At 37.3% G+C, this 24,265-nt stretch overlaps 2 protein-coding genes across 4 annotated transcripts in view; both read left to right on the top strand.

The window, feature by feature from the left end:
• Positions 1-19,941, top strand: part of IPO11 (importin 11) — a 90,232-nt gene extending 70,291 nt beyond the window's left edge. For both annotated transcript variants that reach the window (XM_063320146.1, XM_063320145.1), the window contains exons 30-32: positions 9,539-9,634; positions 13,208-13,292; positions 19,622-19,941. In XM_063320146.1, the coding sequence (XP_063176216.1) occupies positions 9,539-9,634; positions 13,208-13,292; positions 19,622-19,786 (346 nt within the window). In that variant the 3' untranslated portion in view covers positions 19,787-19,941. The remainder of the gene's footprint in view (positions 1-9,538; positions 9,635-13,207; positions 13,293-19,621) is intronic.
• Positions 83-4,442, top strand: LRRC70 (leucine rich repeat containing 70). 2 transcript variants are annotated; one of them, XM_063320153.1, is made up of 2 exons: positions 83-234; positions 822-4,442. In XM_063320153.1, exons 1-2 carry the CDS (start codon positions 217-219, stop codon positions 2,637-2,639), a joined length of 1,836 nt encoding a protein of 611 aa, XP_063176223.1. In that variant the 5' UTR covers positions 83-216; the 3' UTR covers positions 2,640-4,442. The 2 variants fall into 2 exon arrangements, with proteins under 2 accessions (XP_063176223.1, XP_063176222.1); XM_063320152.1 differs by having other exon boundaries at positions 95-234; positions 703-4,442.
• Positions 19,942-24,265: the final 4,324 nt, after the last annotated feature.

Below are 24,265 nucleotides of genomic sequence, written 5' to 3'. Positions count from 1 at the left end.
AATGGCTTCCTGTCCCAGGGTTTCCTGTATCCATGGCAACCTGACTTTAACCACTTCTTTCTTAGTTTCCTGAGTGAACAGTTGCAAATCCTGGGGCAAAATGTGAGCACTCCGGTATTCAGCAATACTGCCTTTACAAAGGTTTCACAGATGAGTGTAGTCGGTCAGCTTGTAACTTAGTCCAATGAACTGCAAAACGTCAAGATAACAGAAATAATGAACTTCAGATTTGGGGTAAGGAATTGCTTTTATTTATTTTGAATATAACTCAGCTTTATGAAAGTAGAATTCAAATTATAAATGAGCCACCAGTGAAAAGAAGCTTGTTTCCAGTTGGCATTTTTACTTGAATGCTATTGAAATATTTCTTAGTCATTCTTAACTGTAAAAAATAGTTAATAAGCAGTATTTTGAATTTACTAGAAGCTGCTATTTTGGCAGTTTAGTTGCTTTCATGCTGCAACCAATTAAATATTTTCCAGCTTAGATTGGCAGTGCGCTTGTTTAATTGTTCATTTACTTTGGAAAGTTTTTCAGTGTAGTTCAAACTTAGTTTTATTTCTAAACTGCTTATTTGGCATCAAAGGAGAATATATAGGATACCGACCTTGAAAGCGATGCTTACGTTTTAAAGACTGTACACGTAGAATTGTTAAACTTTCAAATTAATAATATGTATAAACTTCTTTTTATCTCTACTAGCAAAGTCAGAGATGAGTGAGAAGGCCAAAGACAGGGATATGTGTGGTCTGCAAAGTTCTCCACCCTGCCTGGGAGCACTCCTGTATATCCTTAATTGTTTTCTTTTGTTGCTGCTCCAGAAGGAGGCTCTTGGCTGTCCAGCTGCTTGCCAGCTCTGCACGGGGAGACAAGTTAGCTGTCGTAATTTAGGGCTTTCAAGCGTCCCGCGGAACTTTCCAAAAACGACAATTCTTGTGTACCTCAGTGGGAATAATATATCGCGTGTTACTCCACATGAACTAAGAGGCCTTCGGAAGCTTGCTGCACTCTACATGGATAACTCCAGTATTTTGTATGTACACCCGAAAGCTTTTGTGGAACTCCCCAAACTGTACTACTTGCATCTAAATAACAATAACATTAAACGCCTGGATCCAGGAATCTTTGAAGGTCTTTCCAATCTTCACTGTTTATACCTTCAGAATAACCAAATAGCTTTTGTTCCCAGAGGATTATTCAGTGATCTCCTTTCTGTTAGATATTTAACACTTCAAAGAAATCGTCTCAGTGTCCTTGGAAGCGGGACTTTCTTGGGAATGATAAGCCTCCAAACACTTAACCTAGCCAATAATAAGATTTCACGGATATCAGATTCAGCATTTCATCATCTTGAAAACCTTGCGTATTTGTTCCTTGAAGGTAACAACTTAACACTTGTGCCATCAAATGCTATTGGAAGGCTCAAAAATCTTGAAAGACTTTCTTTGTCTCACAATCCTATCGGATCAATACATCCTTTTGCATTTAGAGGACTTAACAAGCTTAGATATCTGTCTTTAAAAAATGTAAAGCTAAAATGTATTGCTGTAAATGTTTTTTTTGGATTAAACAACCTTAGCCAGTTAATCTTAAGTAATAATGAGTTAGAAAATATCAGTTCCAGCACTTTTACTTTATTGAACAATTTAGTGTATCTGCAGCTAGACAGAAATAAGATAACCAGTATTGGTGATGGTACCTTTGAAAAAATGGGACAGTCACTTAAAATGCTCAGTTTAGCATTTAATAATATTACAGAGTTACAACCTGAAGTGCTCAAGCCCTTAGTGTCTTTAGCTCATCTACAGGTAAATTATAATCCTTGGAACTGCAGCTGCAAAATGCTTGGGTTACTTAACTGGATAGCATCATCTCCTGTTTCTGTAAAAATTCATTGTCAGAATCCCCTGAGTATGCGTGGTAGGCCTTTGCATTACATTAGGTGGGCTCAGTTTGCAAACTGCAGTAGCCCTACTGCCAGCCCAGGGACAGCCAAGGGTCTGGGATCTGCAGGTGTCCATCACAGCACTACCACTTTGCTGATGGCGTGGCATAAGGGAAGCCAGCACAACACATTCGAACAGTTTGTCAATGCAGAAACCAAATATGTTGCTTTCGGGGAAGGAACTACAGTTACATCTGCTAACCCATTGCCCTTTGAAGAAAATGCTGCTGAAATTCCATCACGGGCAACTACAGTACTATCAACATTGCCGGCGCAAATACCAGCACAGATTATACCTGATAACAGAACCGTAGAAGAAAAAGGGTTATTTCCAACAGATGCTGCTCCTGTATCATTAAAAACATCCCTGCTTTGTTCACAACAGGTTGAAAACCTGAATCAGGCTTTTGACATTTTACTAGCCTTTTTTATTCTGGCTTGTGCTGTGATCCTCTTCTTAACCTGTAAAATTATTCACTTTAGGCAGAAACTAAAGGTTCTAGAAAACTCAGGGGAAAAGAGAATAGAATATTACGGTTTTTATCAGCCTGGCAGGTACAACATAACTGACCCAGTGCAGTCTCTAACTCGGAATTCAGTGGGGCGTTCAGAACTGGACCAAATTAGGCTGCTCAAGCGAACAGCATCTGAAAGTCAGGCACAGGTCATATTGTTTGAACATTCATCATTGTAATTTGTCTCATTTGATTTGACGTTAATTTTATGGGGATCTGAAATGTCAAGAAATTAAGAACTCAATTTTTCAAAAAATATCTTCACTGATGAAAATCAACTTGTTGATAGAATTGTGGAAAATGGTATAATTTGGGCTCTGCATCATCTTTTGCTTCCTGAATGTTTTGAAGTTTGTGTGTTTTTTTTTTTTTTTTTTTTTTTTTTTACTAGATGACGTTTAAATCTAACATGAATAGGTATGTTACCCTCTGTCCTTGTTGCAGGAATCATGCACCTATAACTCAAGTATACGTGCAGTATAAAGTAGACACATATTTATTTTGATTTTGCAGTACTTAATGGCATAAGTTTCTATAGAAATTCCATAGCTAAGTTGAAGCTTGAAGCAAGAAAAACTTCAGTTTTTAGCAGGATCATGAAGCCAGGGAATGAGGGAAAAAAAGCAACGCTTCAGTTATTTATTGTAATGCAGTTTCTACTTTGCCTCTATTAATCATCACAGTGGGGAAAAAAGTAAGCATATTTATGTCTAGCATGTTCAGACTCTCAAGGAAAAGAAACATTTAAAAGGATACAAACTTTATTCATACCTATGACGTATTTTAATATAAAAAGTTGTGTATTCAGTCTGTATAATGAATATATTAAAGTGAATTTTTTTTTTAGTGCATATTTGTATCATTTCGTGATAATACCTGAAACTGGAGTTAATAGGGAAACTAAATTTCTATTGGATTGAAAAATTGGCCAAGTTTATTGTGTCTAAAGTAATAAGAGCTGGTTAATTGTTGTCAATAAAAGATATTTTGTCATCTATACAGTAACAGCTTGAGGGAGTTTTTGTCTAGATAAGAGGTATAAACGGAAGAAATATACTACACTTTAAATACATAATTCTAGATTAATTGATGAAGATATTTACATATTTGCAGTGTGTATTTGGAAGTGTCGGGTCAAAATACGTTTTTGTAGCAAAGACCTAATTGAAGACTTCATTTTCAAAAGATGGTTATTATTTTACTATATAGTTTGCATTTGTTTTAACTTTTTATTTCTATTTTGAATACTGGTGTTCTGTTTACATTATTGCAAGGCTATGTCTAGTGTGTTGTAGCTTTATTTTCAACCTGAATTTCTGTGTTTGTTTTTTTTTTTCTTCATTGTTACTGCAGTAATTCAAGAAAAAGTAATGAAAATATGTCCCAAATAGTCCAATCTTGCAAAATTTTCAGGTAGCTGAATAGGACTTACTTTTGTAGTCATTGTTTGTCTCCTACAGGCCTGTGCCCTAGAAGCTTCAACCATTTGGTTTATAAGCAACATAATTTACAGTTAGATTTTTGCTCAAGGGAAAATGGAGAACGATGTTTTGATAGCCTGTCCTCCACGGGGTCTATTTAAGTTACGTAGAAGTATCTTGCTGTCCAGGATCCAGCCTGGAGACCGGGCTGGAGACCGGACATCATTCTCCAGATGAGCCAGAATTGCCTCAAGGTTCTTGTTCTAGCCTGCCTGCTTTCTGCCAGTGTAACTCATGTGTGGCCGTGTTGGGCTGCTCCCTGTTGTCCTGTTTGTCCATCTCCAGGTCACTTCCAGGAATGACTCATGTTATCTGCTACTAGTACATCTATAGGCCTTGACTGCACTGTGTGGGTGTGAATGTGCAAGTGTGCCTCCGTTGTTGCTTGTTATGTATCTCTGTTGAATTTAATGAAGTATCAATTTACTATATCGTAATACTATATTTTACTGTAATTTACTGTATAATAAATCAAATATTTCTGTTTTATGGAACACTAAATTCAGCTGCTTGGGCAAAATCTCAAACTATTTTGGATTGCTTGAGTAGAAACTATTTTCTTAAAATTTTCTCCTTATAGATCAGATATCAGATGTAATGGGTAGATGTTTTTAAGGAGGGAAAACATTGACTCTAATTTGTGCTTAATTTTTATTTTTTTTTAGGTGGGTAATCCATTGTAGTCTCTTCCTCTTTAACCCATTTTTCTTACTTTCTGCCTCTCCAGTGTAATTCCTCATAAATGTTCAATTTATTTTCATTTAATAACAGCTGTGCAATCAGCGATTGCACAGTAGTAGGTTCTGCAGTTTTATGTACTATATTTCTAAATTTTCGATTTTGTATGCGTGTCTTCAGAAATAATGGACTTAATTCAGTGGAAGCTAGTTGACTAAGTTTTCATTGCTAGAAACGCTGCTGTGCCTTTTTTAGAGAGGAGTTTTGGGAGTGGGCAAAGGTTCAGACTGAACAAACTTATTTCTCAAAGAAATCTGTCAGGGAACAGCTCTGTTGTTTTAGGCTCTGATTTCCACAGCTGTTCTCTACAGATGAGCACAAGAGGTCCCCTCTGAAGGTGCATCCTTTGCACTGGCAGGCTGCTGTGGGAGCTGTCTGACAGGTATGAGTCTCAGCATCTGTAGACATGGAGCATAAAAGGGAACCGATGCTGTCAGAGCTGTTGGTGCAAGCAAAAATTTGGAGCAGTTCCAAGCCATCCTTCGGAGTGCAGTCATCCACTAATATCCAGCTTGCCAACAATTAGGAATTGAGAGGGTCATTATGCAGTTGTGGGGGACATGCCTTTCTTTTGCAGTTAGTAGCTTTTGTATTTTAAATGTTCACACGAGGAAACAAATCCTTTCATGTACATGTGTAGTTCATATGTGTAACTGTTAAAATCATTGGAAAACAGATAAGAAGAGTTAGTTGAGTGTGCCCTCATGAAGCAAAATGGTGCTTTATGTTCATCAAGTTTATGGTCGGCCATAGGACTCCCCTGGAGATGCTGTCTTAGCTGCTACATTACAGTTTTAGGAGCTCCTTAGCACTGCGCAGCTGCTAAGGAGGGGGGTACATGGAATAATAATTTCCATTGCTTGCAGTACATGCAAAGTAATCTCCATTTGTCGCACTCCACCTCTTTCCTTGGATAATGAGATAAGAATAAAGAGCTGATTAATCTTTCTCAAATCTTCTGTACACTGGTAAATACATGAGATTAAGCTTTTCCCTTTTTTGGTGTTTACTGCTTCGTCCTGGTAAATATAGAAGAGCAGAAAAGATTTCTTCCTCTTCCTTTTAATGTCTGAAAGAGTATTTTTTCCCATGCAGAATATTCCCTCCCTTTCTGATGGGCTGAGGAAGATGCATAGCAGACGTGGGGACCATTTTATTTAATTACCCCTAAAAATTTATCATGATATGTATTTTATTAAGCTGATGATAAAGCTTTATTTATTTACAGTGGCTATCTATGTAATCGAAATCCAAATTCTGATTTTTTGCATAAAACCTCAGGATAATAAAAATGTTGAATAGATAGCTGAGAAATGATAGACAGAATCAGAAAAAGTGAATATTACTTTTTTCAGAACAGATGTGGTCTGTTTTTTCTTTGCAAAGCTTTTATTCTTTTATCTGACAAATTATGCAAACTTTGAAATAAAAGATTTGAGATTATTCATGTACAAGCTGCCATAAATGTTTGCTACCTCTTTTTTTCATTATAGGCAAGGTGAATTTTATTTACAGACAGCATAAAAGATCCTTTCTGTAATAAAAAATAATGTTAATATGTGTTAATTGCGTCTTTGAAACTGGGTTCTGCAGTGGTTTAGATCCTAACCAGTTTATAGAAGTTATAATCCTCTGATTCTGGGTCTGTCTTTTGATAATATTTGCTGCATACGAAATGAGGTTTTGTCCTGATAACTTAGGGAAACTTTGTAGTTCTAAAACCAGTTATAGCTTGATGCTGTTGTTTGTTCCATTGCTGATCTGGTTTGTATGCAATCCAAGGGCGGAACTGCTTAAATGGTGCCTTCCCCCCCGAGTTAACATTTTAGTGTGGACAGTGTTAACTCTTACGTTTTGAAAGTTCATATGAATACAGTGTCTCTGTCTTTTATGAGTCTACTCATGTGACTTCCTAATGTATTTCTTGAAAGCTGCAGGCTAATTTTAGTCTCTTTGAAAAGGTATTATGTTGGTTTGCATGGCTCTTCTATGAAAATAAGGCATTTTATATTGCCATTGAACTTTAATTGGGGTTTCTTTTTTTTTTTCAGGGCACAATGAGCTTATGCAGCGTGTGTCTTGTGTTCTAAAAATAGCTGCATTGTTTAATGATTCCATATTTGGTAAACATTTCAGTGAGTCTTTGGTAGGAAGAAGCTTAATGTCCCATTTAAAGGGAAAAAGAAGGGGGAGAAAAGAGAAGGTATTATCTTTACTGAAAACTGCAGTCAACAGTTGCCCCATTTTGAAAAGTCTTGTACATTCTTTACCTTTGCTTTCCTCAAAAAGAGAAAAATTACCATGAATTTTCTATCTTTCACTGAAGGAGTAAAATATCATTCCTTATTTATGCCATAAGGTAAAAATATCCTCTCCAAGTAAAAAAATTAATGATTTCTCTTTGTGCTTTGGAGCTAACTATCAAGAACAGTATTTTGGGTCTTCAACAACTATGCGCAGTTTTTTCTGGAAATATCACAGACCTTGGAAATACAAGTGACTAAAGTGGGCCTTCCTGTGCGCTCCTCCCATCAGGCTTGGAAAAATCCCATAAAGTTAAATGAGCACTGTGCCTACAGTACTTATTTACATATTAATTAATTGAAGCAACCTCCCTGAATAGATGGACTGTAATTAGCCCTGCAGCTGCTGGAAACACTATGCCTTCATTGGGTCAAACACCTTTCTCATCCCTCCCAATAGAAAATTTCTGTGGCAGGCAGTCAGGGATTCTTCATGCATTTTAGAAGGAAGAAATGTGACAACCAGGTAATGGATAGCAACCTGTATTATTAATTAAATAGTGCATACATACAGGACATAGTTTACTTCTCCAGGTTGCAAAGCGTTTGCATTTGTTCTCCGTTGAATGCCCCTTGTCCTTTATTGACATGACGCTGAGGACAGCTGTTTCCTTTCTCATGTTGGAAAATATTAACCACATTAATGGCATTTTCCTAGATGTGTTTCAAAAAAGTGTGTGGTAAAAGAGCTTTAATGGGAGCTGTGCTAGGTGGGAACCTCTGAAGAAGGCTGCTGTGTCTCCCAGGGCTCGTTCCGCAGGCTGCTCAGCAGACAGCGCTCGCTTTCTCAGCAGGGCCCCAAAGAGATTCAGTCTCACAACATGTAATACTTTGCTGTTCTGAATGAGATGGGGAAGCTTTTCGGCAAGGGAGGAAGTCTCTTAAAATACATACTTCACAATGGTAATAGGAACAAGCCAGACTGAACGAAAATTGTGTCAATTTTCATTTTGTGGAATTTAGGAGCTTCAGGTTCCATTATACAAAATACAGTTCAGGTCCTAGCATTCCACAGTAGCTGAATAAAAAAAGGGAACAAAAATAATCCTTTGGAAACAAAATTATTGTGATTTGAATCATAATCTTATCAAAATGAATTAAAAAGAAATTATATGCTTAGTATTCTAACTTGATACGTATTTTTTCCAAAGTATCCATTGCTATATGAAGTCTGTTTATCATATACTTAAAATTGTGTTGACAAGAAGTATTTCAAATGCAATAACTAAGGTACAAGGAGCTACAGTTGATCCATTTTTTCAGTTTTCATCCCAAATAAGAAAAGGAAATGGAAGAATATTAAGAAATAGATTTGTCTTCGTTAAAACACAAAAAGTCAAACTACAGTATGTGAACTTAGTATTCATTACCTTTAAACAAATATGCAAAATGTCTGCCTCTGCCTACTGGACAGCAGCAGCACCTTTTGGTGAAAATGAAGCCTGAAATTCCAAACAGGGAGTAATAAAATGCTTTGGTCAGTGGCAGACCTGGGAAGAGAGTTGTAGTTCACCATCACCAGTTAGGCCATTTCTGTTTCTTTGCTGCTTGTAGGAGGAACTTTTGCGGTCTTCCCAAGATGAACATCTTTTCGTTTGCAGTGTGTCTTCACCCTTTTGTAGTTCAGAGAGTAGGAATCTGTGCACCAAAGTCCCACAATTGCGCGTCTCTGGCATTAGACCCATAGTAGCAGGAAATTCAGCAGAAACAGCAGTCACAGCTGCTTCCCGTTAACTGGGAGCTGGTGGCACCTACTTCATCTGTCATGGGGAGATCATGTTTCTATGCCCCTAACCCTACAGGCACATCCATTCTCAGGCCGGGGACAAGTGTCTGAACACAAGTGTTCAGTATCATTTTGGGCACTGTGGGGATATCCGGTCTGGCCTCCAGCTCATGCTGGGGAAAGGTGTATCTGTGAAGTCCTGCATGATACCTGCCAGCCCTTTGCAATTGTCTTAAATAGCATAGTGGTTTCAAATGGCAGGAGATGCCTGTGTTGAAGCAGAGAAATCCTACCCCGCCTTTCTCGCTATAGTCAGGTGTTTGTGCAGAACCGGGTGCGCATATTTTTCACCCTTTCTGGGGATTCATTCAGCTGCCTACAATGGCGAAGCAATACTTGCAAGGCGGGACAGGGATAACAACAGCGGAGTGTACCATCTTCACAAGCTGCCCAGTGCTCAAGGGTTTGCGTGTAGATTTTGCGTTGAATATGTGTAAATGTGTCAGGAATAGAAGCCAGTACTCTGACCTCCCTGCTAGCGGGAGCATGCCCTCCCCACTCAGTTCTTGAGCCTTGTGCTAATGTATTTTTTCTTTTATTCTATTTAAGAATAACGTTTTCTTGCATCTTTTTGAAGCTTTTGTATAATTAAAAAAAAATACTGAAATTAGCTGCTTGATAGCATGCTCAGCTAAGCCTTAAGCGGTGAAAATACTGCTTAGTAAATGTGCTCTACGGTTATTGAGCAAATTTCCTGTTTAGTTCCTTTAGCTAAGTCACTTTCCTGTTCTTTTCCAATGTTATCCAAGATAAATTTTGTTCTTTTCCAGTGTTATCCAAGATAAATTTTGTGGTATCATCAACATTTCAGTGGAAGGGCTGCATGACGTTATGACTGAAGATCCTGAAACAGGAACGTACAAAGAGTAAGTGGAAAATCTAATTAATTTTTGTGAGTTTAACAGTAGCAGTACTGTTTTATATGTAGTGTTTTTATTGGAAAAATCTGTAGGCAGTTAAGACATGCTCATAAGAGTTCTGTGTTCACAAGAGTGAATGTTTTAGTAAGATACGAACTTTTTAGTCTTAAGAAAAAATAATTGTAACAGGGGAAGGAGGGCTTAAAATGACAGTGTAATTTTATACTGTTCATTGTTATCTTCTAAATGATGTCTTAAAATCTATGCTTGGATTTGCTTTTTTGCTCACTTGACTATTATCTAAAATTACAATCCAACAAACCTGTATGTTGATAGGCTGGTAGCTCAGTTGCTTCGGCTGTGACATCTGGAGTTTAACTGAGATCTTTTTCTAAATACCTCAGCCCCATTGAGTGGAGCCAGTGTACAATAATTTATGGCCTGGAGAACTTAAAAACCTATCCCACAAGGACATATTCCCCCTTCAGTTGTTCAGCTTAACACACCTGCTGCTACATTGCACACCTCAAGAAACAGTTTCCAGAGCCAAGAGCAGGAGTTCGTTTGTGGCAGGAAGGTGGTGTCAGGCGTGCTCAGAGTGCACTGCCACCCAGCACCACACTCACTCATCTCCTGCTGGCTCCCAGGTTGCTGGTGGTGTTCCATCAGAGCTGGAGAAGTTAAAAAAAACAACCCACTGAATAATAAGGATTTTTTTTTTTTTATGACAGAGGTCTTATTGTTGTTTTTTCTCTGTAATGATTGCATAGTGTTAGAATGATGGTGAGCTGTAAGACATAAAAAACAGGTGCTCTGCAAGATGTGCCTACAGATATTATATTCTAATAACAGTATTTACCAGACGCTAAGAATCAAGAGTTTCTAGCTTTCTAGTAAGTACCTGGTGATGGAACAGACTGTATCTGGACTAATTAATTAATTGCTTAAGGAGATATTTGCTGGCACAGAACACCCTGCATGCAATCTATTAAGTTTTTCTTCTCTTAAAACAGGTGGTCTGTACACAAGTGTGCACTGAGAATGGTCCACACTTGTGCTGAGCCTGAACTATGCCCAGGAGTTAGTGGCAGAAGTACTTTGGGGTTTTTTTTGTTTTTTTTTTTCTAACTATCAGTATAGAAGATGTAACTCCAAAGTCCGACAATGTGGTTTGACACTGTGTTCTATTGCTCTGGGAGACAACATTACAGAGTCCCTTCTATTTCTAAACATGTTGCCTTGCCAGCACTTGTTGAAAAGAGTTCTTGCAGAGACATAAATAAAACTTTGTCCTATTTCATTTCATATTTTAACCTTGAAGGCTTGTAGAACTTGTCACTATACTTTTCCAAACTTTGGACATTTTTTTTGCTTTATAAAATATAGGAACACTGAACCAAGGACGTATTTCTGTTGACAGATACTGAATGGTCTGTTTGAAAGATTCTGACATTTGTGTTACATATTTTGACATCATCTGAAAGTAAATAAAGTGAGAGCACTCATCTGGAGTATGTGTGCTATTCTGGCTCTCCAGGTTCAGAAAAAAATTGTGCGCTCCACTGATTATCATAGTATCTAATTACTGTAGTGCAGAGACAAAATCAACATGCATGTTTAGCATAGGATAATCAAGGCCGAAGCACTATGGAACTGCAGCCACTGAAGGAGGAAAAGGATGTAAACACACACAGGGAAAACTATACAAATTAAATGACAGTGTTGGCTTAAGTGTAAGCTAAGCATGAATACATTTAAACTGGAAATCTGAAGAAACTGTTGTAGTTCGAGCAATGAGGTTTTTGGAAGAGCCTTTCCAAATACAAAGGCAGAGGTAAAGTTCTTACCAGTTTTTAGATGGAATTTTGTTCAGGTTATGAAAATGCTTACATGGTGTCCTGGCTTACAGTACAAAGGGATTACACTCAGACCAGTTTCCTAGCATTTATGTTTTGCACTGTAGCAATAATTACATGGAAGTTTGAGAAACCTCAGATTTTCTGGAAAGAGAAGCATTCCATTGTTGTAGTCCTGTCTCGCCAATATTCACAATTTTATCATCTTGCTTCTCCTTTTTTCTTTTTTTTTTTCTTCCCCCCCCGCTTTCCAAGTTTTCCTTTGTCATACTTATCAAGGTCTGAAAAAGTCAATTCAATCTTTTATGTTTTGGCAATTGATACATTTTTGTCTCCTTTTTTTTAATAAACTGAAGAAATCATGTCATTTCTGAGGAGAGGAGACAAGAGACTTGCTGTATTGTTTTGAAATAACTAATGCATTAGTTGGAAATGGCTTCTGTATTAGCATTTGACCCTTCTTCCATGCTGTTTAGCAAGTGTTTCATACAGCTCTAAACCCATGTTAGTAGAAAAATGAATATATAAACAGAGTAAACCTGAACATTTTCACATAAAATCACAACTTTTTTTGATTTTAATAACTTTAAAGCAAGTTATTCAACTTAGCTGCAGGAACATTTCACCTGCTAGTGGAATGCAGCAGTTAAAAGTGCACAGTAGCACAGAACTGAAAATGAACAATAATGGGCTCATAATGAGAATTATGCAAATGAGCAATAATCTGTCTTGATGCTTTGTCATTTGTGAATTATGTGTCCTTCCTGCCATAAAACATACCAAATACACAGCAGCAAGTTATTGTCACCTGAGAGATTTTTAAATCCTTTGAGTTTCAAAGCAGCTTTTCTAGGAAAAAAATGATAAAATGGTGGAATATTTGTGTAGTCCTTCAACGTAGAGAATATAAAGTGAATGGAAAGCGTGTTTGCTGTAGGATAGCTTTCACCAGTGCTTTTTGTAAAGTGTGCAAACTGTTCCGAGAGACAGAAAAACCTCTGGCATCTAAACTATTATTTTCATATTTCCTGGTTTTCTATTTACTGCAAAAATAATAGTTAAAATATGGCTGTTAGTTGTGGGTATTGTACCTACCAGTTGAGGGTGGAGCAGAACAAAAAGTAAGAATTTTAAACGCTTTGTTTTACCTGCCTAGAAAAAAGTCTTCAAATACATGACTGCAGAAGCTAACTCATTTCTCCACGCCTGAAACGTTATTGTTTAGTGTCTAGAACCAACAGCAGTGACCTTATTAGTTTTAAGGTCTTCTTGTTCAAGATCTCACAGGAAAACATGAATGCAATGAGAAGTCTTGGCTTGGTTTTGCATATGTGCCACATCAGTTTTCTCGTTGATAGGATACAGAGTGCTTGTATAGCGCTTCCTTGGAGAGACTGGGAAATTCTAGTTAGGAACAGTAGGTTTTTCTATAATAATTTTTTTAAACCTACATAGCCATTTTCTAGATGCAGAAATTAATTTTTATGGCAAAACTTGAGCTAAAATATGAGGGATAACTGAGAGTGTTACATTGGTGTAAGTGACACAGAAAATGCATTCAGGCTTCTTTAGATTCACTGTTCTCACGAAAAAAAAGTACGTGCTAACAGGGATTGCCTGACTTTCATCAAACTCCCTCATAGCTGCCCTGTGTTTTTAAAAGGGCTTTAGAATAATTTTTAATGATAATGTGTGTTAACCGTACTCTTACTTCCATTCTTAGCTGCATGTTGATGTCTCATTTTGAAGAGCCCATTACTACAGAAGATGAGGAACCTCCCACAGAACAAGACAAAAGGAAAAAAATGGTAAGTTTTACATCTGTTATTCAATTATTCAGTTCAACTGATTATGTGATTCACTTGTGTCAGACTAAATTCTTTGCCTTTGGATTTGGTTCATCTATTGTTCTTGGAAAATTCATCTCTTGAATCAGAAAAGGAAAATACTTTGATGAAACTTTGCAGCCATGACACTTACGCTTCTGCATTCCTTTTGAGTCTTGGAAAACGTTGCCAAAATAAACATCATCTGTTCACAAAATCTGGACACTATTATAGTAAGACTTTATAAAAAGGGTTTATTGAAAAACGCAGGGAACTAAAGCTTACTGAAATGTCATGGCAGGCCAATTTTCTCGTATTTAAAACAATCCTTGTTATATTGGATTATATGTTTTACCTGAACAGCTTGTGCAAGCTATGTGTGCTTGCATAAAATCTCTTTCTAATGTAAAGAACTCTTAATAAGGAGCATTGGTTTAGATGAAGATATCTGGATTAGGTCCCGTGCAATTATGCTATTTTTGTCCAACCAAATCTGTGAACGTTTCATCATTTAACTTACTTTTGTAGAAGTTCAGGGAAACTGTTTCCTCATACAGAAAACTGCAGCGTACAAGTACTGTGAAATAAAATAAAGTCTGAACTGCTTGGCATTGAGTAATTGGAAAATGTGGAATTGGGTGATTGAATAGATGTGCGTAGCCCTATCACACATTTGCTTTAACTGACCTACATGTGTCCAAAAGAATACTTGTGGGCACTCCTGTAGTGCTTTATTTCTTCTTGTAGGAGCAGCAAAGAGTTTGGATGACTTCTGGTAGTTTGTTTTAGTTTAGGGGGGATTTTAAGCCACTGGATGCTTTTGGTTTGTTGTTAGGCTTCTCTTCTAAATACTAATCAGTGTATGGTTCCTTTAAAAAAAGAAAAAGTGACACAAAACCTCTTGTGTATTCTTCTGCTATTAGTAATGCCTTAAGAGAAATTCCTAGTGTTTTGCAATTTGAGATTTAAACAAAAGACAGAAATATTATTTTCTATGGTCCTTAAAAATGTATTAGATAGTTCTATAATTCATTTACTCTTAAAAGCATCTTTAGACTCTGTTAGGCTTGGTTAAATTTTCTTCTAGTTTGTGGGCTTAAATTATATTCTGACTGTTCATTGCAGAATGATAATATTTATCATACATAGATACATATAGGTCGTTATCAGTAGGGATTGATATACCTATATATCAATAGGGAGAGAGATACATTTGAGTCATTAATCATATTTAAAAAACATAAAGTGAATTTAAATTTACAGTCCTTTCTTGTTCTCAGTTTCTTTTGAATATAGTCAAATTTTATTTCTCTCTGGCTGGCTAAAGTTTTAATAAGTTTCTTGCAGAATTTCTCTTAATTTTTCAGTTACAGGTTGACTTTAATAGTTTGGATATGTATTTAGAAATATAGACTTGGTAGATTTACTATGGACTACCTTCGATGTGGATATATCAGGCAAAATGAAAAGCAGGGCACATTGGTTTATGACCTGTATCATTCTTCCCTCCTAAATGGTACAACGCACCAGTATAGTGTTGATGAACACTGTCATAATGAGAGGACTATTCTGGGGTCACGTGCAATACAGAGTCAGTGGCCATTTGAATGAAGAGAAATGGCTGTACTTTGGTAAGGAGAAGCCAGAGCCGTTACAGACATGACGAGGCAGGTTTTGGTTTACATGGGAAATGTACCTACTCTTGAGCCATGTCACTTGTCTTTTTTCTCTGAGGAATTGCTTGTGATTTTTTTCTTATCTGTTGTTTAACATTCAGCTTAAACACCTTTTCAGCCTTTGTTTCCTTGGAGGTTTACACAGAATAAATTGCCGTGCATGAACATCAAAGCTTCATTTTCGTTTTGGATCTCATAGTCTAGATGTAACTATTTGCACAGTTACTGTGTTTTCTAGATTACTAAGCATTCTGAAAATCCTTTGGTTTTCTCCTTTCAATCCTCTTTTATAAGGGTAGCTGTCCGTTTTGCTCTTCTCGTTACCATATTTAGCCAATAAATCCTGATATATTTCAGACTTGAGCCTTCTATACTGACATTTTTTCAGCTAACTTCAGTATTTACTGTATTCTTATTCCTTTCTATGCAATTTCTCACAGCTTTTAAAGCAAGCAAACTGTAGTTGTTGTGAATGTCTGCTATAAATTCATTCTGAATCCCAACTGAAATTGCCCGGTATAAATTTTTGTGGATAGTGCAGAAATTGAGACTTGCCTGTTCTCATGGCTGTTTATTTCAAAGTTACACAGGTCGTTTGGGTAGGTCACTAGTAGTAGAAGTGTAAAATTATAACCAAGACTGTAAATCATGGCTTTGAAAGCACAACTAGCATTTGATTTGAAAAACTTGATTACAAGCAGTGCATCACCTGGGCGCATTGCTACCCACCTGTACGGGAAGTTTCTTCCACTCTGGAGGAGCATCAGCACACACACACAATTCGTGTGATGTCTAGAACAACTGCAGCAGTAGATACCACTTGTGAAACAGAAGTGGGAACAAATATTTGACGTGAGAAAGGGAAAATCAAGAACAACTTAAAGGGAATCCGCAATTGATTTGACAAAGTTTCTAGTCTCCTGTCCCACTTCATTCCTGCAAGAAGTTTCTATCCTCTTATATATTCCATTGCTGAATCAGCAACTAATATTAGTGCCTACAGTTTAAACCTCATAAAAACTATAATGAAAAGATAAATGAGATTCTCTCTTTCAAGATAATAATGCTTTGCAACTGTGGCCACACCCTAGGAACTCAGCTTACATGCTTACATTCAAAAATATGTTTATAATAGCCAGTGTTAATACTGATATGGTTGTGTTCCGTGTTGGACTGATGTTGGATGCTTAGTGCTTAGCAAGCTGGAGACTCAATTTTCAAGAGGATGATTTTTCCTCCCAAACGCAAATAGAATAATCTAAAAACATCTTATGGGTCTTCTCTTAAAAAAGATACTATTTTAATTTTTTCATAACAAAAATACAGTGAATAAAGAACAGTGCTTACTGTTCTTCCAAACTGATGATTTTGCTTGCTTATTCAGCTAAGACTGCAGCTGATTGTGTAATATTGTCAACAAATTAATTATACCAAGCTACTTAATTTGTTTTATTAGTCCTGAATACAAGTTCCAGAAACATAGAGTGAAAGGAAAGCAAATTTATTGATGTTGCAGGAAGCTCTTTAATGTACTCAAAATATCTTGGACATGACTATCTGAATGAAATCAAACTAGTCTATTAACTCCGTAATTAAGCCTGGAGACTCGTAAGTCCCTACTGGCTTACAAGAGATGTGCTTCTAGCAGCAGGCATTAATCATACTACAAAAGTCCCTACTGGCTTACAGTGCTGCTGCTTTGAACTGTGAAGGATGGGTTTGTGCTTGTTGCAATTAACTAAGCAGAGTTCTGTACAATTTCTCACTTGTCCTGATAGAACATATGTTAGCCAATACGCAGCAGAAGTGTTTCAGTTACTTTCCTATCTAATGGAAAGACTACGTATAGAGTTGACTAGCTTCACTAAAGTTTCATGAAAAAGAAAATGTGGAATTATAATACTCCTAAAATCAAAGTAATTTTGTAGCAAAGTTGCACTGCATATGGTAGCCTGTTCCTGTAACTCCCAGCATTGTGCAAATCTGGCAGCTCCACTAGGGATAAAAATTACTAGCTTTGAATTGTGTGTTATATTATTTTTTCATCTTCTTCACTTTGTTTTTTCAAGATTAATTATTTTTCAGTAGTATGGCAGGGATGATTCAGAGGATTATCTGGAAACCCATCCTCACCTCCTATGAGGCAGGTGGTAAAGGGTTAGCACCTTTAAGAGATGCTAGAGAACATCTCTATAATTATTATTATTACAAGAGATGCTGGAGATAGCTCAGAATTGAAGTTATAGCAAGCTTTGCAAATAAGCAAGAATTCGAACGCTTAATTTTCAAAACAATACAGTGCCTCTGTTCAGAGTTTGAAAACCACCATTGGGGTGCTAGAACAGCTAACACACATACTTGTATTCTAATAGCATGTTAAAATTGGGAAAAAATTTGGACTTGAGAATTATTAGTGAACATTGACACATGAGAAATGAGAGGTTTATTTACCTTAAATCTGTTTTTCTTTATTTTATTAATGTCTTTTTTTTTTTAAGTGTCAGAAGAATAAACTTTATGATGTCAAATTGCTGATGAGATTAATTTGTCTTGATAGAGTAGAGAGAAAACTTGCCTGAAGGTGATACTTTAAGGCAGATTGTTCTGAGTTCCCATTCTAATTATGAGTACTTTAACTTAAACAAGGGTTTATGGTAGGGTCACAAAAGTCATACAGTTAGCTAAATATGTAGATTAATTGGTTTATGGGTTAAAAAGTTGTTAAAGAATGGCTTTTCGGTAGTGCTTGCCAAGGAGACTTGGTAATGCATGCCTTTTATGTAGTTATTGCTGGGTCAGGGTCACAAGGATGAGAAAAATGTCTATGGCAATCTTAATACCTGGTTTTCTGTGCAGAATTCCCTACAATAATTTTATACGTGTCTGTTTAGAGCTATGAACTTACTGAAACTAACTAATTAGAAATGCATTATATGTCCCAAATTACAATTGTCGGTTAACAGATGCAAATTGTTCAGAAATTGCTAGATTATTTGCTTGGCAAGACAGTCTTTTTTTACCATGTAGACTGTGCGAATGCTGTTACAAAAGGATAACGCTAACCTTGGCAAATCTTGATTAGAGTAGCCATGGTTTAGAAATTTGAAATTTCAATATGAAAAGTCTGTTTATAATCTAGAGACCAGATTACATTTACTAAGAATAATTATTGCAGAACACTAAACACTATTACAATTACTCCCCTTTTCAAAAGAGTTTAATGTTAGGGATAAATAATAAAAAAGATCATATCTTAACTTTGAAATGTAAAATAGCTGGATAGTAGAAAATGGTGAAGAATCAAAGGCTAAAAAGCCAATATTAGGAATACTGGGGGAATGATTACGAGATTCGCAATATGGAAGGTGAGGTGACCGTAATAAGAAAGAAGTTGCAAGCACTGATGGAAGAGGCTAAAAAGCAGCCTGCTTTTCACTGGTGTTGTTCATAAGAAGTAAGACTAACTTCTCTTTTGTGGTAATTACAGTGGTTTTAGATGTTTTACCCTGTCCTATATTTATGTACCTGTTTCAATCAGTATTTCCCCCTTGTTTTGGGTATAATATTTTTTTAATAAATAAGGAAAGAATCTTAAGGTTTAATGTCTTCCACCCCATATTAACATTGAAATATTTCTTTATTTGTGTCATGCCAAAAGAGCAGTTGTGCAAGTTTAATATGCCTGATTTCTTTGGAAATAGCGGCACAGCAGTGTGTTATGAGCTCACAAGTCTCCTATTTCAGTGGGCTTTGAGATCTAGCATTACATTTTGTTTCTTGGTCCTCCGGCATAAAGAGTAGTGTTGTTTGGTTTTGATACTACGATGAACAGATCAGGGGTGTGCAGTAATTTCCTGTTTATTTGAGCACTTCTTTATGGTGTGGCCAGCTGCAGGTGTCGCCACCTCCCATCCCCTTTTATCCGTCCAGGTGGACTGCGAGACAAATGCTGCATAACTATCTGTGTCCTTAGACTGTGCACACATGTCTTATGGTATTGAAATTAAGAATTGGTCTTATGTCAATGCAGCCCCTTCATTTACCTCTTTTTGCTTTCATTAAGAAGCAGTTAACAAGGGGAAGAGAGTGACAAATACTCTGTCCCTCCCAAAAGAAAACTGCATAATCCGCTCGACTGACGGGGTAGAACAGGAACTATTGCTGAAGAAGTGTGTCTGTTTATGCGTATGGACAGTTTATTTTAGCCATTGTCATATAAACTAAACTAGTTCAACTCTTTCAGTGTTTTGTTTCCTTACTAGTAAAATATAACTGACTGTAGTTCGTGCTTATCATGGTAACATCGGATGTGTTTTTTAGGAGTCACAAAAACACATTAGGCACTAATTAACAAAGAAGCTTTGAAATTGTTTTATCTTGTAGGAGCGTGAAATCTTACAGCAGACTGGGTCCATGATTTGAGACTGTTTCAAATAGTTTTAAACTGATTATTTGCTTTTGATAATAATTAACTTGATCTTTGCTTTACAAGAGTTTTTTCCTTTTTATTCTCAGTTAAGTACAAAGAAAAACAGAAGATTCCTTTCTTGAACTCAGGTTATAAAGGAGATGAGTAAGTCACAGAGTATTCTTTAGTGCATTGTTAAAATTTTTTCTCTTATATGTTTTCCACAGCTTGCACTGAAGGACCCTGTACACACTGTGTCATTGCAGCAATTCGTCTATGAGAAGCTAAAGGCACAGCAGGAAATACTGGGAGAACAAGGTTTTCAGGCACTTATGGAAACCGTGGATACAGAAATTGTTGCACAGCTACAAGAATTTTTACAAGGGTTCTAAACAAGCAGAAACAAGATTTTTTATGTCCAATTTCCCCTTCAAAAAAATAGAAAAGAACTCTAGCCTTCCATCTTGTATGGAAGAGCCTACTGAAAGCTGAAAATAACTTGTGTTAAAAAATAAAAAAAAAGTTTCTGTTGTTGCTATTGAACTAACTTTGGTAATGCTTTATGTTTTTTTTTTTTTTAATAATATACTTAGGGTTTTGTCATCAAAGTAGCACATCCATGATTCCTAACATGACATATACTGTCCTAGATTGTACCATTGTTTTGGTACCATTATTGGCTATTTGGTTCACAAAGCCATCATAAACAGAGAGGTCTGAAGGAACTTAGTAATGTGTATTAATGAGAAGTGTCTATTAATCCAGCAGTATGATTCAGTATCAAGAGCTTCTTGTCTTGATGTTGTATACCTATAACTTTCTCTCCTTCCTATTACTGTCTCTTCACTCTATATTCGACCATACAAGCAGAAAGAGTTAGGAAAGCAGTAAAACTGTGAGCAGAAGAATTCCTTCATGAGAAAAAGATAATTGCCATTTGAATTATCTCAGAGAAAGAAAAACTTAGGTTGTAACACTTAAATTGTATTTGAAGAGGTGTTAGAGAATGTGTATCTGAAGATGTGGGTTTTCATTTTTATCACCAATTTCTTTATTTCTATTATGAAAAAATTTCTTGCTTTCTTGAGTTCCTTCTGTCTCACTTTTACCTGTCATAACACAGAGAAACTCACTAGAGGTAGATGAGTAATTAATTCAAATTAATACTTGGCTGTACCTGGACTACTAAAATTGCTGTTCTTTTTTTTTAATCAAAGCTTTTTTTTAATCCAAGGCATATGATCAGGATACTTCATAATTGTTGCTGAAATGTTTGAGCCCAGATGGTCACAATTGAAATAATTATTTGCAAATGTGAGGCTCACTTTGAGTTTTAATTATTTATTACTTACCTCTACAGCTGCAGGAATGACAGGGTAAAGTTTCTCCTCTCTGTGTGCCTTTGTCTTTCGTACCCTGCACATGGGAGGGAGGAGAGAAAGGCTCTTTTCCATTTTGAGATTTTCCTTTTAAGTTCAGATCTTCCACTTTTCAAAGTTGAAGTGAACTTTGCTTCACTAAGGGATGATTAAGCTATTAGGACAGCTTTTTCATTTTTATTTTCTCAGAGGGGATTAGCTGTTTAAAGACACCTGCATGCTTTTGTTACTCTTACCAGATAACCAAATGCTTTTAAAAATCTGAGCCTTTTTCTTTACTGACCCTTGGAGGAATAACTGTTTTTGAAACCTGCCTTCTGTTTGCAGAGGAAGGCTGACGGTTCCCCCCTCCTCCTTTGGCTTCAGTGGCAGAGGCTGCTGAGGCTCTTGCATCTGTGAATGCAAAACCTTCCCTGTACCCCGATGGCAGCATCTGTCTGTAGAATTTGTTTGATAACCCATAGTTTCTTGCTTTTTCCTTGGTGTAGGGAGGTTAGAAGAATTGTTACACTTTGTCTGTTATCTGCATGTCATTTCCTCAATCAGTCAAATCAATTCTCAAAATTAGAGTTTTCACTATGTTTGGTACTTGAAAGGGAAGGGACTCAGTGTGATAATGGTCCCTTTCAGCTGAGAACTACAGTTACCAGAACCCGCTGGCGTTAGACTGAAACTGCATTTGTTGCACAGTTAATCTGCGGAGACCCCCAGCATTTGGCTCGACGTAAAACTAGCACAGATCTGTTCGGCCTCGCCAGCTTTGGCCCTGCACGACGTGACTGGATGGCATACAGAAAAACCCCAGCTCGGGAAGCAATACTTTTCTATCACTGTTCGGTAAAATCACGTGCTCAACGCCTAATGGTGCCGCTGCCTGACATTTTAGAGGGAGGGAGGTCCTACCTACTGTAGTCCAGCCTTGGCCAAAAGGCTTCTGTCTGCATTTCTGCTGCATGGCCAAGCTTCCAGGCTCCCTGTGCAGCGTCTTGCAGTCTCAGGTCAAGCCTGTCAGCATGGCTGCGCGCAGCTGAGCCAGGCGCGGCTGCCTGCCTCGCTCTCCGAGATGCTCAGCCCCCCGTTACCTCACGTGGTGGTGGAGTGTTAACTGCAATTTATTTTAGTGCACAGTAACTAATGTTGGCACAGACTCTGGCAGGAATGATGGACATGCTTCTGGCTAATAATGGCACGATAACGTTGTGATTAACTTTCTGAGTAACGTTTCTGAATAAGTGTATGTACTCATTTTCATATGCATTAGGGAACAAGTTAAATTTGTCACTAGGTGTTTAGCTTTTCATCTTGGAAGATTTTACTCCAAGGCTTGTACTATAAATGAAACCAATTGTCATCAGCATAACTGCTTATATGACAACCACTGTCAGAACACTGCAAAACTGTCCGTCTGTGCTCAGCAGTGGTCTAGTACTCAGAAAATGGAGAAATTTCATCTTAAAACAGCAGAAAAAATTATATATAATATCCTTATATACTAAATCCTTATATATAGGATTAAATTTTCACTGAAGGTTGTGGTTTAGGACAGCAGCAAGCTTTAGCCCTTGTTGAAATTTCTGACTTCAGCCTCTTGGGGAAGAAGGGAAACGGAATACAACAAATTGCCTGACATCGAAGCAGTAAAATATAGTTTCCAAAATTCTCGTGAGGCAGGATCTTTGATCCTGTTGCCCTTTCAGCTTTGTTTTTCACGGCAGAAAAAAATTTAAATCTGGATTTTATTTTTTTTTCTACAGCACAATTAAACTCCTGAGGCTTACAGATTTTAGCAGTTTACATTTAGAAGAGGCAATAACTGTGAGTTGAAGACAAGCTTTTTCTGTCTCTGATAAGAGTTAAATGTCATTGAAGGTATGTGCTGAAAGAAACTGAGAGAACTGATTCCTCTGCTTCCATCTTCATTGACACACCAAAGTTAACTTCTTGAAGTGACCTAACTGAAGTGAACCTATGTAATCTCATTGCATTTGTTGAATTATTTTTTTCATCTTCTAAAGGTAATTTTATCCACGCTGTAATTTTATCCTGTTAGGTAGTCCAAGTGTTTGTTTTATACAGAACAATTACTAGAATAATTTTACTTCTAGAAATGCTTTTAGGTTAGATAACCTGAAGTGTAATAGATAGGTAACCTTAGTATGATAAGGTTAGATAACCTAAAGTATGATGGATAACCTTAAGTACGATAAACTTAACGTTAGATAACCTGAAGTGTGATAGATAAGTATGTTGAAGCTCTAGATTTACGAAGAAAAAACCCCAAAACATATATATATATCTAGGTACGTGTATAAAATGTGCATGTATATAGACGTATATCATGTACACGTGGGGTTGGAAGGCAACGGGCGCTGCTGTCTGTTCCATGGGGGCCGGTTGCGTTGCTGGCCCGGTGGCCAGGCCTGCCCACTACCGCAGGGCCGCCCCCTCCGGCCGCCCTCCTCATCTCTGTCGCCCTGCTGCTGTGTTGAGCCGGACCAACACTCCCGCCACGTTTCAAAGGGGCAGGGGACGCGGTCTTGGGCTGTCGCCGCGTTCCCTGTCTCGCCAGCAGGGAGGTTGTGGCCTCCTACCTTCACTTCAGTGAAGGGATGAGTTTTTTTGCGTCGTTTGTGAGCAAGTCCAAGGGCCAGGCCAATTCCCGATAACGTCCTCCATTGTGGTGGCCTTTGAGGCTGGAGGGGGAGTGGACGGCGCGGTGGGTGCCTTTAGATGCTGCAACGCTAATACTGCCCTGAAGAAAAGGACTTTAGAGAACCAAGATGTCATCCTTCCTCTCGTGAAGTTGTTTTCCAAGGCTTGAACCACAATTTTAATTTGAAGAGGGACCAACACAGTGTTTACTCTCTAGCAAAGCTGATCATAAAGATCCTCTTTTCTTTTCTTCTTGGTCCCAATGGGTGTTCAGACATCTTCTCCCAGGGTACCAGGAGTGACAGCCAGAGTCCTAAGCGGAGTCACAGTTCGTAACTGCAAATTTTAACTGATGGGCGCATTTCTCTGATGGTTCAGCAATGATAAAATGAAAAATGATCTATCTTCGATAGACCATTTTAACACAGGCATGCTATCAGATTTACAGTCAGTATCATTCGGTAACGTTTAGTATGCTTTTTTTTTTTTAATTTTTATTTAGTTCCAAACTCTTGTGATGCTCCTAAATTGCAGTTCATGGTGTTCTCTGAACTGCTGAACGTGCCACATCTTCACTTAGCAAAAGCAGCACCTTTTTAATTAAGGTACACATTTTGTGTACTTTCTGAACTCATTTACTTGTCTTGCTTCAATGCTGCTGCTTAAAAGAAATAAATTATTAATTACTAATTTTAAAACGGTCACAACTTCGTCATAGTGCTAGCTGTGATTAATAATGATGACTAATCATCGGATAATCAGATTTTACTGGTGCTGTAAAACTTTTCATAAGGTACAATAGCTTGTTTTTACCAGATTTTGCTGACTCTTGGGGAAAAT

This window comes from Chroicocephalus ridibundus, chromosome Z (assembly GCF_963924245.1).
Source record: "Chroicocephalus ridibundus chromosome Z, bChrRid1.1, whole genome shotgun sequence".
NCBI classification, from domain to species: Eukaryota; Metazoa; Chordata; class Aves; order Charadriiformes; family Laridae; genus Chroicocephalus; species Chroicocephalus ridibundus.
The sequence above is the reverse complement of the archived record's forward strand: the minus strand, read 5'-3'. Positions and strand labels throughout refer to the sequence as shown.